The 17,950-nt window shown below is 34.3% G+C and overlaps 2 protein-coding genes across 2 annotated transcripts; one reads left to right on the forward strand and one right to left on the reverse strand.

Moving 5' to 3' along the window:
- Positions 1-205: 205 nt before the first annotated feature.
- Positions 206-2,601, reverse strand: LOC131073459 (LRR receptor-like serine/threonine-protein kinase FLS2). Its single transcript, XM_058009893.2, has 2 exons — positions 880-2,601; positions 206-806 (listed from the first exon to the last, which is right to left on the reverse strand). Exons 1-2 carry the CDS (start codon positions 2,450-2,452, stop codon positions 442-444), a joined length of 1,938 nt encoding a protein of 645 aa, XP_057865876.2. The 5' UTR covers positions 2,453-2,601; the 3' UTR covers positions 206-441.
- A 12,711-nt stretch (positions 2,602-15,312) lies between these two features.
- On the forward strand, positions 15,313-17,147 carry LOC131073461 (LRR receptor-like serine/threonine-protein kinase FLS2). Its single transcript, XM_058009896.2, has 2 exons — positions 15,313-16,430; positions 16,517-17,147. The coding sequence occupies exons 1-2, from the start codon at positions 15,545-15,547 to the stop codon at positions 16,879-16,881; spliced, it is 1,251 nt and encodes a 416-aa protein (XP_057865879.2). The 5' UTR covers positions 15,313-15,544; the 3' UTR covers positions 16,882-17,147.
- The last annotated feature ends 803 nt before the right edge of the window (positions 17,148-17,950 follow it).

The raw sequence follows: 17,950 nt of genomic DNA on the forward strand, positions 1-17,950 counted from the left end.
ATTAAATGACTTGTCAATATAAACTCAAAACATTCTAGTTTAGGTATAGCATACCATTAAATTCTTTAAACTTAAAATTGTAGGTAGAACAAAATACATGTGATACCTTTCAATTCTTTTTATCAGTGAAAAAAATATCAATCGAAAATCCTGTTCATTTATGATTAAAAAAATATCAAAATATTAGATAATATACAATTCTTCATTGAAAAGAAATACACCTTACAGATCTATTACTGACTATATTTGTACAAAATATTATGAAACTCGCAATAAAAAGATACTTTGTAAAAGATACAAATACAAAGTACAGAATGTAATTCTTACACTATAGGCAGGTTCTGGCATAAATTCTTATTCTTTCACAGAAAACCTCAGTGTGGAAAGTGAAAATCACAAAACATGGAAGAAATAGAGAGCAGCAAGACAGATCACACACATTCAAATCACAGTGTTACAGTCCACTCGATCATGTTTAATATTGACAAACCAAGCAAGCACCTGGCTCATACTTGGACGATTTTCTTCTATTTCCTCGGTACACATCAGAGAGATCTTAAATAAACTAGCAATCTTCTTTCCCTCGCTCTCTCTTTCACTTATGTTCTGCACAAGAGCCGGATCAGCCAGAGTAGCTAAGCTGCCTCCATCGATGCCCATTTCAATCCACTGTCGCAGGCTTATTCTTGCGCCACTTTCGGTTTCCAAACTCGCAGGGGCTCTTCTTCCCGTCAGCATCTCCATTAAGATTACGCCAAGGCTGAAGACGTCAGCTTTTTGATAAACCCCCATCCCCCGCTCAAGCTCTGCAAACGCTTATTCATTATTACCGTACGATGAATCCCTAAATACAGATAAAACTAAAAGACATATACTTACCCGGTGCTAAGTAGCTGATTGTCCCTTCCATAGCAGACGATGCTGTCCGCTCTTGCTGAAGATGCTTCTGAAGCAAGTCTGCCATCCCAAAATCGCTCACACGAACTCGAAAATGTTCATCCAGAGAAATGTTTGTGGGGTTCAAATGGCAGTGGACAATATTAGGTTTAGAATATTCGTGCAGATGAACAAGTGCCCCAGCTGTGGATATGAGGACATCAATACGCTTGCTTAGGTCGAACATCTTCCTGCGGTCCTCCATTCTCACAGAATGCATGAGAGCGTCTAAATTTCCGTTTGGCTCGTATTCTGTTACTAAAGCCTTCAAGTTTTCCTCACAGCAAAATCCCAACACACACAGAAGATTCCGATGCCTGACTCTCATAAGAGAATTAACAGAGCGATCGAAAAATTGACCCTCTCGATAACTATCAACCTTAAAAACGATCACAGATATGTTCCCTCCTTTGTAGACTATGCTCCCGCTGCTGCTTCGGATAATGTTTTCAGCATTGAATGAGTCGGTCCTTTCCTGCAGGTAGCTCTTTGTATAATTTGGCTTTGGTTTAGATATGCTCTTTGCTGCTCTAGTTTTCTGATCCCTCAAACAAAAACAATAAAATGCTAAGCAAAACAGTAGAGCGAGAAAGACACAAACTGTAACTACAGAAGCAACCATTGCAGTATGTCGTCTGCGTTGATGAGATTGGACTACCCCAGGGCACGGCCTCGAGTCATTCACACCACAGAGCTTATCGTTGCCCTCAAAGCTGGACCAATTGAAACTTGCCAAAACTCCCATCTGAGGAACAGGGCCTTCAAGTTGATTACCAGAAAAATTCAGATATCTCAATTTTGCCAAATTACCCAGCTCAGATGGTATTCTTCCAGTCAGCATGTTGGAAGAAAGATCAAGACTTGATAACAGACCAAGCCGGCCTAACTCAGTTGGGATTTCTCCCTCTAACCCATTATTTGACAGGTTCAGAATTAGTTCCAAGTTAAGAAGCTGAGAAATATTGGGAGGAATCATACCATGTAGAGCATTGCTAGACAGGTCAAGTCCACGAATGCTCGTACAACCACCTAGGGCAGAAGGAATAGGGCCTGATAATTTGTTGTTTGAGAGACTAGCTGTTGTTAAACTGTTGCAGTTCCCAATGGCATCAGGAATTCCCCCAACCAAAAAATTGCTGGCTAGACTCAGAGATTGGAGCCGACCAAATTTACCCGAATAGAAGGGAATTGTTCCTTGGAAGGAATTAGAAGATAAATCGAGGTGAGTCAGATAGGAAATATTAGCTATGAAAGGGGAAATGACGCCCTCAAGCTGCTTTCCAGGCAAAATGAAGGAGACAACATTGCTGCGCGAATCACAGGCTACACCAGACCAGTTACAGTGATGGGTATGGTTGCCCCAATTTACCAGAGCATTGAGGGGATCTGAGGTTATAGAAAGCTTGAAGGAAGAGAGAGCTTCAAAATCAATGGCTTCACCACTACTAGCTGTAGGTGCACATAGACACAGGATTCCCGTCACCAGGAAAAGCGAAAACGTTTTGGACGATGCCATGTCTACCCAGCAATGAGAAACATGATCGAAGGGACCTAAAATATATAGAAATTTCTCTCTGCTGCGATTTGGTAGATTACCCACAATAAAGCTGTAACAACCTCGTTTACTTACTTTCCGTATGAATCCTCGCTGTCCACGACACGACAACCATATCTATATAAAACAGATGGAATCCCTTCGATAAAGATTTCACTTTCCGTATCTTCTTGCCATACCTACATTCAATAGCTTTGTAGATATGGGATGAGCAGAACATTATTTCGTTGGCTTTCTAGGTTAGATTAGTTTAAAGATGGTAACATTTTACATTAATTATGATACTCACCCGTAGGAGGCAAAATCATTTGAAAGCAATGGGAAAGATATGTACAAAACAGAATAATTTGAAAGCGAAGGGAAAAGAAAAGCAGAAAGAGATCTCATGAGTGGAGGTGGTGTAGAAAACTAAAGGCGAGGCTTGGGATAATGATCTTAAATTTGTGGGCCACTCTACCTTAATTTCTGCGTAAAATCATTTTAGGGATGGTACGGAAACGTATGTCCACTGAATGCCCGTGAACCACACGGAAAAAGGGTCACAAGCTGTCCACCACCGAACAATAGCTTTTTTTTTTCGACTGGCCCAGAGTGATGCCCTCCTTCAATTATCAAAGCATCAATATGGGGTCAGTTAAAAATGGTTAGTTCCTACCTCCTTCCTAATTCTTTCCAACATGGAAATGACAAGTGTACACGTGTAGTAGAGAGCATGTACCTTCAGTACAAATAGTTGGTGCGCAGGAAACCTCACTCCTGATTTATTATGAGATACTGTTCGACATAGATAACCAGGCAATGAACAGTGCCTTTCACGGTTTAATATTTTTGGAAATGCTCAGTGTTCAGTTGTTAAATTCAGTTCCGTTTATAATGTCTAGTTTTGTAGCATATTTATATTATACATTGTAAATAAATAGTCTATATGTAAATCAGAGTTGTAAATGATTATCGATGGAAAAGTTTTACATCAAATCTAAAAATATTTTAATAATTTTATGTGAGAATAAGATTTTTAGTTTGAAATCTAAAAGATATTTATTCTGTCAAAACCATCAAGATCACTCCTCTCAGATTTAATTATTTTAATTCAAGCATAAAAATTTACTGTATGTGACATGTTCTGGTTGTTTTCATAAGATTTTACAGCTTAGAATTTGGTCATTCTATGTAAGGTTCATATCAAAGTCTAGAAGTTGATCTTCTGTAACTTGTTTAAGTTGATTTTGATTGTATTTTGCAATTTAAATTCAAGATTATAGATTAAAAATATAAATTTCTTCAAAAGATGATATATATAATCTATTTGTTATAGATTTATTTTTTAATATGATTTTAATTCATCTGTGAGCAAATTTCTCGAATTGATTCTGTGTCACTTGATGGTGTTTTTTAAAATTATTAAACTATACAATGTTTTAATAAAAGATTTAACTCTCTAATCTTTTTTGTTAATCTTATTAACTTATATTTCTTACAAGCAATATTTAAATAAAAAAAATTTGTTTAAAAAATAAGGCTTTGGGGGCAAAATTGGTTTGGAAGTTATATGCTGACCCTCATAGTAAATGGGCTGCCATCATGTTTGCTAAGTATTTAAGGGGTGCTTCCAGAGAAAGGACTTTTACTACTTCATCTCTTCCAAAAGGTTCGGCTTTTTGGAATTTTTTGGTTTCATGTAGGATGGTTATTTTACCACATCTATCCTGGGTTGTCAATAATGGGAAGAAAGTCCGGTTTTGGGATGAAGTTTGGAATGGGCACTCTGCCCTTTCAGCTATCCGAGACTGGTCCCCTTTGTCTGGTATACTATTAGAATTTTGGGGGCCTTTTGTTGCCGATTATTTTGACATTGTCTCCTATGGTCCTTGTGTGATTGGGAAATGGAAGATTATCCCTCCCTTGTCAGTTGATATTAATCTTATTCTGGCTTTTGTGGAAGAACTTCACAAAAGACCCCTTGTTTTCCAAAATAAAGAGGACTCCTTGGTTTGGATTAAGAGTGCTACTGGTTCTTATTCAGTTAAAGAAGGTTATAATTCTTTAGTTCAGACTTCTCCATCCCCTTGTTGGCCTACTAATCTTTTTTGGCACCCGGCTTGTCTTCCTAAAGAAAGGTCGTTTGCTTGGTTGGCAGTCCAAGATAAGGTTCTCACCAGAATGTGCTTGGATAGACTTGGGATTACAGCTATATTTCCTTGTGTTTTTTGTGGTCATTGTATGGAATCCATGGATCATCTTTTCTTATTCTGTTCATTTTCTTTTGAGTGCTGGTATTGGTTATTTGGCATTCTTGGCTGGTCTTCTGCGATAGGTCCCAGTCTTCTTTCACATTTCATGGCCTGGCCCTTGTTGTTTTCCTCATCGTTTTATTCATCCCTTTGGGTTGTGGCCCCATCATTGGTAATTTGGAATATTTGGCTTGAAAGAAATTCAAGAATTTTTAATCATAAAAATGCCACTTTCTTTGAAGTAATTGGTAAAATTCAAACCTCCATCAGTGAGGTGGTTCTTTCGTTCATTCATAAAAACTTAGATCATCTCAGTTCTTTCTCTCATTGGGATAATCAGGTTACTTGGAAATGGTCCTCACTTTGTCTGATGCCTTCCCATGGGGCTGTATCAGGAGGTCTATCTTCTTTGATTAAACAAAAATTGGCCAGATGGACTCCCCCTCCATTCCCTTCATTCAAACTTTAGTTTGATGGAGCTTCAAAGAGGAATCTGGGAAAGTCTGGTATTGAAGTAGCTATTTTTTATCATTCTTCAAAAGTCATCAAAGCTGTGGGTAAACAAATTGGACATGGTACCAATAACACGGCTGAGTTTCAAGCTTTATCCTTTGGCCTTGATATCGCTCTTACATTAAACATTAAAGACATTGTTATTGAAAGTGATTCCATGGTCGTGTTTCAAGCGGTTGTAGCCAAGAAATGTCTATCTTGGCATCTTCAATATTTCTTAGATCGCATTCTTCAGTAGTTAAAATGCTTTTCCACTTTTTCTATTTCTCATTGTTTTAGGGAGATCAACATCATTATGGATTTTTTAGCAAATAAGGTTGTTGGGGAGGGTGTCGATCTCCTAGAGGTCTCTCCCTCAGACATTCATGCATCTTGCATGAAGATGGTTTCTTTATAGGTGGTCCTCCTTAAAATCCTACTTCACTATCTATGCTTCATTAGTATATGTAGTAAAGATGTTGCCCTTCATGACAATTTTGTGCTATTGATATCTTATGTTAGATTTCATTCATGGGGTAGGAAATTGGTTGGGTTTCTTCTATTGGTCTGAGATGCCTAATGTATTTGTACCTTCTCATGTCTCCTTTCTTTATGTGATGGTTACTTCCCCATATGGCTATAGGGGGGATGTTGTCCTGCCTTATGGCATCATTCATGTTGTAGTCATATTTGGTAGTTTCTTTGCACAAAGTCCAGAGGTATGAGGGGTATCTTTGGTTTGGATGGTGGATTTTTCTTTGGTTTGGAGGGGTATCTTTTGGTTTGGTTTGGTTATCTTGGTTGGCGGTTTGTTTTGAATTTCTTTTGTAAGTTTGGGATCTCTTTGGCTTATGGCAACCATTACATATTAATCAGTCTTTGTACGACAAGGGTGCTTGCATAATATTTGTTTCATCCTCTGTTTTTGGTAATCATTTTTTGTTGCAATTGGTTGTTGGTTGCCTTCCCATTAGGGTTTCGTACCTTAAGCACTTGTTTTTTCCTCTTCGCTTCATTTGGTATCATGATCTATCGGTGATTCAGGTAGTTGTTCTAATGATTGGGGATATTATGCTATTCGTTGGCTTTATCATTGTGTGATATTCCTCATATTAGCAGGTTTCTTTCATGATGTGATAATTATGATATGGTGATCTCGTTCTTAGTTATATTATTTGTCGATGGGCACTTATGACTATCATTCGATCTTTGTCTTGCTTTTCACTCTAACATCATGTTCTGTTTTCTATGGAGAATTCTTGCCAAATTCGACTGATGGTGGTTTTTTTGAGGAATTGGAAAGAGCAGTTAATGTGGATCTCTTATTCTTGTTTCTCTCATGGCTCTGAGTTTTGTTTTGTTCAGAGCTTTGGATTCTTGTGGTGTTTAGATAGGCTGGATTTTGGGGTGATGGCTCTGTTTTTGGGTGGACATTCTTGACTTCATCTTTAGATGCTCCTTGTAAGACTGATTCTTACAACTTCCTTTATATCTAATGAGGATGGCAATGCATTGCAATGTATCTGGGGGGTTTTGGTATGCCTATGGGCTTTTTGTAATGGGTAGATAGGCTTATGTTTTCTTTAGCAATACTTAAGGGTTTTCCTACCGATTCTTTCCCTTCAGTGCTCTTTGAACCAGACACATGTAAAAATATATATTATCAATATAATTTTAGTGGTCTCATCCACTTTTATCAAAAAAAAAATTAAAAAAAATGTGTTTTTAAAATTTATATTTTAAATATATGTTAATGAAATTGACTTAAAAATTATGAAGTTAAATATTAACAAAATATCACTTAATAACTTAAATTGTAAATTTTAATAATAAATATATAAAAATATAATTAAAAATACAAATTAATTTAAATTTACCATCCATAAGATTAATTATATTTAATAACTAATATTTACAACCGTTCACTGAAAATGGAGTCAAAATTAACAATCTCTAACCACTAATTAGACATGCACTCTCCACAATGAAGAGTCATCTTCAAAATTCCATTCTAAGTCATTACCTACCAATTATTTGTAGATTAACGATAGAACTTTTCACATCCTCACCTCGATTTGCAAGACAAAAACAAAACTCTCATCATATTAATGAGAAAAGATATTCTCGGCAACCTGTTTCTCTTTCTAATCATTTTTATGCTATTCTACAAGAGGACGATCTTCCTAAATCTGCTTAATCATGAATTATAAATTCATCTATTAGAATGTAAGGGGGATATCTCTCCCTCTTCGTAGTTATGGGCTTAAGGAATCTATAGTTAAGTGGAAAATTGATATTGTATTCCTTCATGAACTCAAGATTAATGCAACGCCAATTGTTTCTTCTCTATCCAATGTATGGAGAGATATGCAACATGAGGAGGAGCTATTTTTATTGGTATTTTTTCATGGATTTCTAAGTTTGTTATTGATAGATGGGAGGAACTTTCACATAGTTATGTTGTTTCTGGATTTTATTAGTTCTTATAATGTTTATGCAAATTAGAATTGGAAAATAAAGATAAGAATTATTGAAATGGATGATCAAGAATCTTGTTCAAGATTTTTGGGTTATAAGAGATGATTTTAATATGGTTAATATAAGAAATAGTGTTAATATCTTATTTCTCACTGTGCTGATAACTTATGTTTGTTTTGTTATTAGATTGGTAAAAGAATGTAAAAAATCTACACATTGATAACTTATGTTTGTTTTGTTATTGAATTGATTAAAAAATGTAAAAAATATACATTAAAAAAAAACAAGAAAAACAAACGAAAAATAAAAAATTACTTAAATTCGACACTAAAAATGCAAGAATGACAAAGCAAAAAGGCTCAAAATGAATGCGCAAAGGCTTGAAACATATGCATTCTTAAGAAAAGTGGAAATGAAGATACGGATCTAAAACTCTTAGCTCCATAGATGAGGACAAAGAAAAAGACCATCTATTTTACTTTTAAAAAATAATACGTCACACTTTTAATATTACTCACTTCTTCGTCCATGTTATCTGAATGATGGGGATCTGCTTGTCTTCTTATCAAGGAAATGGCTGTTGAGGATTACAACATATCCTTAATCAAACGTAATCCTTTGCATATATACATGCACTACGATTTGAATCAAGCCTTGACTATAAAAGCAATATTGCATTAGGCTCCAACAAACATGACACATTCACAAAATAAAATACTTATTTGACCGTTACTTCTGGAGTGAACTAATAATAGGATCCATCTGCACTTCGTTGGAGACTTCTCCAGATTTTCAGGAAGAATAACGCTTATTCAAAATTATACTACGTAATCGCATCGTCTAAATATTGCATGAAGAGTTGTGATCAACAATTTTACATTACGCATTTTTTAGGTTTTCAGTTTAAGTGGGAAGATTACGAGTAAGTGTTCCAAATTACGGATTTGGTGGAGCTGTAACTTGCACAAGTTATTGTTTGATATTGCATTGGGTTTCCGTGAATCTTCCAAATTCCACTTTCGGTTCTTATTCATTTCACAACTACTTTCAATGCTCTTCCGTAAAATGATGTTTGGTCGTAAAGAAAACGCTTTGCTCCGATGAACTGATCTGTGATCCTTTTCTTTCCGTCTTCTCTATTCTGGTCATATTCGGCTTCTTCAACGATTGAAGGATATGTACAGTTAAGGAGCTAATAATTATTATTCTCACCCGTAGGAAGCAAAATCATTTGAAAGCAATGGGAAAGATATGTACAGAAACAGAATAATTTGAAAGCGAAGGGAAAAGAAAAGCAGAAAGAGATCTCATGAGTGGAGGAGGTGTAGCAAACTAAAGGCGGGGCTTGGGATAATGATCTAAAATTTGTGGGCCAATCTACCTTAATTTCTGTGTAAAATCATTTTAAGGATGGTACAGAAATGTATGTCCACTGAATGCCTCTGAACGGCACGGAAAGGAGGTCACAAGCTGTCCACCACCGAGCAATAGCTTTCTCTTCCTCTTTTTTTTTTTTACTGGCCCCAGATTTATGCCCTCCTTCAATTATCTGTTCAAAAGAAATGCCCTCCTTCAATTATATGTTCAAAAGAAAAGCTTTCTTTTGAAAAGATAATTGAAGAAGGGCATCAATCTGGAGCCAGTTAAAAAAGGTTAGTTCCTTCCTAGTTCTTTCCGAGATCGAAGTGACAAGTGGACACGGCCTGTAGAGAGCATGTACCTTCAGTGCAAATAGGTGGTGCCGATTTAATATGAGATCCTGTTTCACATAAATAACCATGCAATGAACAGAGCCTTTCACGGTCTAATATCTTTGGAAATGAACAGGGTTCAATGGTTAAATTCAGTTGTGTTTATAATATCTAATTTCATTGCATATTTATATTATATATTGAAAATAAATAGTCTATATGTTAACGAGATTTATTTATAAATGATTTTTTGTTATAAAGTTTTATATCAAATCAAAAAAATTATTTTGAGTCAAAGATATCTATTCTTTCAAAGTCATTAAGATCGCTCTTCTTAGATTTAATCAATTGTATTTATTATTTCTCGTAAAATATGACCATTGTAAGGTTGGTATCAAGTAGAAAAATTAACTATATGTGACATGTTTTGGTTGTTTTGATAGTATTTTACAGTTTAGGATTTGGCCATTGGAAGTAAGGTTCATGTCAAAATCTAGGAATTGATCCCGTGTAACAAGTTTAGATTGATTTTGATTATACTTTACAATTTAAATTCAGGATTGTAGATTAAAAAAATTAATTCCTTCAAAAAATTATATATGTAATCTATTTGTTATAGATTTTTTTTAAAATATGATTTTAGTTAATGATGGTTTTTATAATCTATTAAACTATACAATGTTTTAATAAAAGATTTAACTATAAAATCTTTTCATTAACCTCATTTACTTATATTTCATACAATCAATATTTAAGTAACTAGTTCTTGTTTATAAAAAATGAGGTTTTTAAATTTATATTTTTATTATAGATTAATTAATATATAATTTAAGTTAATTTTTAATAACAAATATATAAAAAATATATTTAAAAATATAAATTAATAGAGAATTACCATCAAACAAATTAAATATATTTAATAAGTATTAAAAATAATTTTGGTAGAGATAAATTTTTTTACAAATGTCTAAACTTTCTTTGTAATGTCGTGCCAAGAAACCCAAAAGGATTCAACCAAAACTCTTGGAAAAGAGTGCAACTAATTTTTTTTTAAAACATTAATGAACTTTAAGATGCATTAAGTTAAACATTGCAATAACATTTGCACATGTAGAAGACTTAACTTAAACTCCTAAAGGGTTTCCAATGAAGATTACTTTTTAAACTAATGAACATTAAGGTTAATTAACCCAATTAACAAAGAGATTGATTTAACCAATATAGAATGGGACGTCTATGATATGAACCTAGAAATTATATTCAACCTCTTAATGCATACAACATCTATAAATTACATTACATCACTTAAAGCTACATTCGTCATAACCCATATTATTGCATTTAATTCATAACTTCGTACATATAATTAAGATGAATATCACTTGAATTACATTAAACAATTTAACCATAATGTCATTCACACATTCAAAATTAAAAGGAATAAGATGAACAGATGAACGCATACACCATACAACACAAGTTGATAACGGAGTTCACCCCTATTGGGCTATGTCTCTGGGTCTACTTGAAGTGCAAGACCATTCTATTAAATAAATGATAAAATATACATAAGGTTTACATCAATTACAACCTGCCATCACAACGAACATAATCAAACGATACATATGACCACAAAGGGTCCAAGAGATACATGAATAATTTGAAACAAACAAGAGGAACCATCTGAAACATGGAGTGGAGTAAATATAAAAGAACATCTGGAGCACCTGCCAAAACTAATTCCTCACATACCATCATAAGCCTCCCATGGTCTAACAGGAATATCAAGTACTCAAATGAAGTATAAACACACAAAGATATGACTCCCACAATAGTGCTCCAAGCAGAATCAACACAAGACTACACATTGGAGAACATAAGGAAAGAACACATTGTCTAACATGACATCGGATCGTCTCATGAAACATACAAATACACACCAGATAAGACTTCAAAAGACTATCAGGTGACCATTAGGTGACTTCAGAAGAAATATTGCAATATTAACTTTCCTACGTGATTACAAATATGAAAAATTACCAAATCTATAAAAAAATAAAAAATAAACATATGATTGCACCATTCAACATAAATATAAAAATAACCATACCAAAATAGACATCAGATTTACCTGGAGAAACCTTTATGGGAAAAAAAATCACTAGAGAACAAGGGCAAGTAAATTATTATTCTTCAAAAGAGAGAACACCATAATAATACACTTCTCCAAATGACCTTGGAAATACTTGGAAATGATGACTAATGAATAATTAAACAACTATTCCTTGGCTCCAATTTAAAGTTAAATGGAAGAGGAAAAACCACTATTGTTTTCCCTAAATAAGTTGCCAAAACCACTTTAAAAAATCCATGCCTTGGAGAATGAATAGCCAATAAACACAATAAATCTAACAAATAACTCTTAAAGTGACTGCTCATGCGTACCAAACCCAAATACACTTAGTCTTTACATATTTTGAGTGCTCTAAAGCTTGTGATGATTGTTCAGAACCTAGAATGGACACCTTTTCTCCTCCAAAACTTGATCTACTTATGCATGAGCCTTCATATCTCATGATGGGCATGGGAAGCAACGTATTACATCTATTTTGATTTATATTGGTCATATATTCATGTTCAACTCTTGAAAATGCAATTACAAATAGAAATAAAGTACAAATATTTAATATTTCCTCACATGTCCTAAGGAACACTTTCCGAAAAACATGGAGAAATATGAATGGCTTAGGATTGCAAGGTTAATGTCACCTTATCCTAACATTCTCCCACTTGAAATTATACATTGCAATCAGTGAAATTTTTAGTGTCTAATATCCACCAATTGGTTATTTTTTGAAATTTGGGAATCAAAATTTGGGTAATAAGTTCAACTTTTAAGGTGACCCATATTGCCACATTTTTACAAATTTTATTTTAGTGTTATTTCAAATGCCAAAGAATTTATTTTATTAATTTTTTTAACTCAAAGATTCCCCACAATATTCAATACATGATTGGATCAGGTTCGCTAACAATTTATAATTTATTCTAGAAATCTAAATTAATTTGCCAATAATATATCATAATTATTAGTAACTTTAGGGTTATATCAACAATCTTTAGTTGTCACCATTGATATAAAATATAATCTAATGACCTTCATTGTATTGTATGAGGTAAATTATACCTACAAGTTGTAATGCTTGTAGGGTTTGAAATTGCTTTTGAATTGTTGACCTCAAAGAAAATCAATGGTGTAAAAGCAATTTTTGGCCCCATGAGTATTACAAATTGTTGATATATTTTATCTCACAAAATACAAAGAGGGCTATTAGATTATTTTAAGTTAATGGTAGAAACTAAATAAAGTAGAGTCTACCCCTTAAACTCATTAATGATTTCCACCTTCAAGCCTTTACTTTTCTATAAAGAACTATTTTTTAAAATGAAAGGATTTGCAATAGTAATTAATGCATACTCCTAATATTTTCCAAGATTCTCCAATATTTTCTACAAAAAAAAATTGATATAAATAAATTCACCAATAAAATTAATATTTTTATTTTTAAAAAGGAAAGTTTTGCCAATAAAAATTATTATTATTTTTAAAAAATTTAAATATTTGCCAAGATTTTATACAATTTTTTAAGAGGGGGTTTCTTAAAGTTATCACTGATTGCAAAATTAAATCAAGTATAGTGATCAAAGCCCATGAGCTTCCTGCATCAACAAAACATTTTTGTGGTCACTGACTTAAGAGAATAATTTAGTGTCATTTTTCTATCAAGACCTTAACATTATCAACTATTTCTTGCACAGTGATATTGAACATCAACGTGCTTAGTACAAGCATGATACAAAGGATTCTTGCCCAAACATATTGCACTCTAATTGTCACATCCAATCCTCACAATTTTGCAAATAAAATCAATCCCAATACCAAGTCTTTGTAATCATACTCCCTCCTTAGAAGCATAAATAGCAGCGATATACTATACTTCAGTGTTGGACAAAGCAACTGTGGATTGCCCCTTACTCATCCAACTCATTGCTCCTACAAATAAAGTAAATACATAGCCACTAGTGGACCTTTGACTGTCCAAGTCACCTACGCAATCTGTATCAACAAATCCCTATATCTCCAATGACATGGGCACATCATCAATACCTTGATATTGGTTCATTTATTTTCTATCTATTATTATTAGACTATTATTATTTTTTGAAATCCAAAATTACACTTTAGTTAGAACATGACATCTATACAAAGTATGAAAATCAATCCAATAGTCCAAGAGGTTGAGCTTAATTGGTTAAAATTTTGGGTTTTTACTTTTGAAACCCAAGTTCAATTTCCCATAAAAATATCTAGAGTGGAATTCTAAGTTGTGACTCTTGCTCTTCCATAATTAGCATCCAATATGAAGGTTGTTTCTAATTAAAAGTAGATTTCTAAGTTCTTCCACAATTGATCATATTGATCTCATGTTGATGCTCCATAAACAAAATCTTGTAATTAATATGCAATATTAAAAAAAAACTAAAAACTGTTTAGTCACATCATTGGTAATCTCTAAGTTTAAACCCGAGTTAAAAAGCTTTTGGTAATTAATCTCCGAGTTTAAAACTGAGTCAGACGTTACCATAATGTTGAAATGGAGATTAATATGCTATAAGCTTAGAATCACTGGTAATTCATAAACTTGGAATCAATTATGGATAACTAAAAACTGGTTACTCAATAGAGTCTATGCCATTTAAAACTTCGTGAGAAAGTTTTTGGTACTTTTATTTCATCACTATAGTGAACAATAAAGGACATTGGGATGTTACAGTAGATTTCACGTAACACCGGGCAACATTAAGCTAGGCACATTAAGCTATACCATTAGTAAGGAATCGTCTCTGTCGACGACATGACAATCCTGATTATGAGAAACAGATGGAATCATTCTGATAAGATTTTCACTTTCCGTTCTTAAATATAAATCGAGCTAGAATTACACGACAGCCAAATTCCAGTCTAGTGGCCACGACTACAAGAACGTACTCTTACTTTCTTTATATCAGTTAGACAGAAAAAGTAAAGAAAATGCTTTACTTCCTCGACACGCTAATATCTTACGGCAGATAAGTTTTCACTCAGATTTTACTTCCGTTCTTACATATAAATCGAAGTAGAATTACACGACAGCCAAATTCCAGTCTAGTGGCCACGACTTACAAGAACGTGAACGTACTCTTACTTCCTTTATATCAGTAAGACAGAAAAAGTAAAGAAAATGCTTTACTTCCTCGACACGCTAATATCTCACGGCAGATAAGATTCACTCAGATTGTACGGCCTAAAGATTTAGTCAGATACGATGGATTATATTCAAATGCTATGATGGTTGTCAATGTGGATTGTACAATACTATAGGTAGTGTTAAGGATGTGAAAAGCCCGTGGACATGTCCTTGTAGCTTTGTGTCTTCTCAGTAGTAACACCACTTGCATTTCTGTGCCATCCCTACAATTTATTTTAGACCTAAAAAGATCCTATACATCAGAATCATAGAAAAGTAAAAAAAATCGTATTGTTTTGTGGTTTAATCAAATTTAATTCATTCACGCGGTTCGGTACACAGATTTATGCATCATTATCACTAGCCTGGCCTGCAGTTTTGTAGATAAGCCTCCACTCATTCTCTTTTTAATTGTTTTTGCTTTTGCTTTGAAATTCTTTATGATAATGCGGGTTTCTTTCTCAATTGCTTTCAAAACATTTTGGTCCCAAGGATGAGATTTATATTTATATTCAAAGTAAAAGTGAATTGAAAGCTAGTCACGTCTTTCATGAAATTTAAGGTATAAAGCGAGTGAAACAACGCTGTGCTTACCCATATTTACAAAGAATTTTCGGTGCAGCAGAGCAAATTAATATTCTGGCATAGCAAAAGCATATTGGGTGCCAAATGTGCTGTCGATTTCGCGTTGTACCGTTTTGGATCGACGGTCACAAGCGAAACCCATCTTTCGCTAGTAGTTCTAAGAGTAAACTACTGTGCATTTGATTACATCGTTATCTCCAAAGTAAGGCCGCTCTAAAGTTAGAGAAGCCAATTGTCTATATATTCACTTCGTCGTAAATTTTATTGCAGAACGAAATTGCAGTAATCATGGCATTACCCCTTTCTTCTTTGCTCTTGCTGATTTTAGCGCTAATCCTAGTAACTGGTGCCGTCCCTGAAGGAGTACCTATCCATTCTCATCACAGTAGGCGACACAAAGCACTTGTTGCTTCCTCGGTGGTTGCAGCGTTTTTGTTCCTCTGTTTGCTGATATACTTCTTATGTCTGTGGCATAAGAAGAGGAGACGGAGGAAGCGGCTGGATTTGGGGTTTTTCGAGAGTTATGCTGAGCCAATTCGGGTCGTTACAGTAAATTCAGCAGGACAGGCCGCTAAATATTCGAAGGAGTCTCTGGAGCAAGCGACCGATACATTCAATGCTGATAACATCATTGGAAGCGGCAGAATCAGTACGGTTTACAAAGGTGCCCGACCTTTCTTCGTTTCCTTTGTTTTAGAGAGCGAAAGTTGGATCGCTGTCAAGATATTGAATATAGAGAATTCAATATCGAACATAGAGTATTCAACGAAGTTGGAACAGTTTTTAAATAGTGATCTCAATGTATTAAGTCGCATTCGTCATCGCAATCTGGTGGAAGTTATCGGAAGTTCTCTGCCAGGTGAGCAGTTTGTGGCTTTGGTTACCAAGTTTGTGCCCAACGGAAATCTGGATACGGCCATTCATGGTGTCCAGGAGCCGCTGGACTTAACGATGCGCTTGAATATAATCATAACCACAGCCCAGACATTAGTTTATCTGCACAATTTATGTGCCTCTCCTATCGTCCACTGCCATTTGAGGCCCACCAATATTCTCCTGGATGAAGGCAACGAAGTCCGTGTGAGTGATTATGGCACTGCTGTCATACTATGGAGTCATCTCCAGCAAGAAAGCAGGGCGGTTTCAGAGGGAACCATTGGGTACATAGCACCAGGTAAAGATTATAGCTTTGTCGCTAAGTACTATAGATATATTTATGATTGTATAGGGTAGAGATTGATATTCGTTGTGTATTTGCAGAGATTGCAGTTATTGATGAGCAGGAGGTGAGTTCCAAAGTGGATGTGTACAGCTTTGGGGTAATCCTCATGGAGATAATGACTCGCAGAAGACCAACTATAGGTTTGGTATCTGAGGGCAGTGAGAAAGTGAATTTGCGTCAATGGGTAGAAGTTGGTATGAATGGTGAGAGTGTAGCTGCGCTTGTTGATCCAGCACTTACGGAGATCATGTCCGAAAGGCAAAGAGAGAAGATAATCAACTTGTTGAAGCTGTCGTTGCTGTGCACAAAGGAAAGGCCAGAGGAACGTCCAAGTATGAGCCAAGTTTTGTCTTGCTTGGTTAATATCAAACAGGACCGATGGGACAGTAATTTTGGCTTTTAAACTTAGTAACGTTTCGATCTAGTTATTGTTAACGTATCTATAGCACCGTTTATATAGGTAGTGGGTGAATAGGAAAGTTAAATGTTAGTGCTTGTGAGATTTTGCAAGGAGTTGGAAAAATGGATAAGAGGAGTTGCGTACAGTGCATACGTAGATGTTACATAGGTGTGTATTTACTTTTGAGGAGTTGTGTACAGTACACAGATGTTATATATGTGTATTTACTAATTATTTAAAAAGCCATCTGAGCTTTTTAGGTTGTGTAATCTGATTGCCTATTAGTAGTTTCTATGATTAGTTTTGTGTGACAAGTAGTTTGTCTTATGCATTTGGACAAGCTTTCAACATTGTTGAGTTGCAGTACGGTAAAGATGGCAAATTGGGATGTTAATTGATGTGCATGCTGATGACAAGCATATTAAAGGGCTTAATGAGATGTACAAGTTTTTTTTTTTTTAATATTATAGATGTTTTTAATTATTTAATGTTATTGTAATTTTTTCAAAATTAAGAGGGAATGAGTTTAATATTGATGATGTGATTTAACTTGATATTGTATTGTAAGTCTCAAATTGTTTTGTTTGTTAAGTTTTAAGAAGGTTTATATCAAAATAAAAAGACATAAATTTTATTGCATATGGGAGGGAATCTCATCTTTCTAACCACACAGATATTACTATGTTTTGGCTGGTATTTTTAGTCACATTTTTTATTGTATATTGGTGTGAATCACATCTTTCTAATCATATATATTTTATTGTGTTGGTATTTTATTAGGTATATTCATTGTGTTAGTGGCAATCCCCTGATTCTAACCATACAAATTTTATTGTGTTGTGGTTGGTTTTTTTCTCATACAAAGGGTTTTTTTTGTTTGTCACTGGGGGTATGATTTTTTAGTCTATGTGTTTGTCTTTCTGTTTGGAAAATTGTTGATTAATATATCTACAACAATATATGAAAGATTTGATATTGTGGTTGGTTCTAATTATGCAAATTGAAAATGTGAGATAGAATTATGGATCTTGTTTTTTAACGAAGATCATTATGTGCAATGGTAAGGATTTAA

This window comes from Cryptomeria japonica, chromosome 7 (genome assembly GCF_030272615.1).
Source record: "Cryptomeria japonica chromosome 7, Sugi_1.0, whole genome shotgun sequence".
In the NCBI taxonomy this organism is placed as follows: domain Eukaryota; kingdom Viridiplantae; phylum Streptophyta; class Pinopsida; order Cupressales; family Cupressaceae; genus Cryptomeria; species Cryptomeria japonica.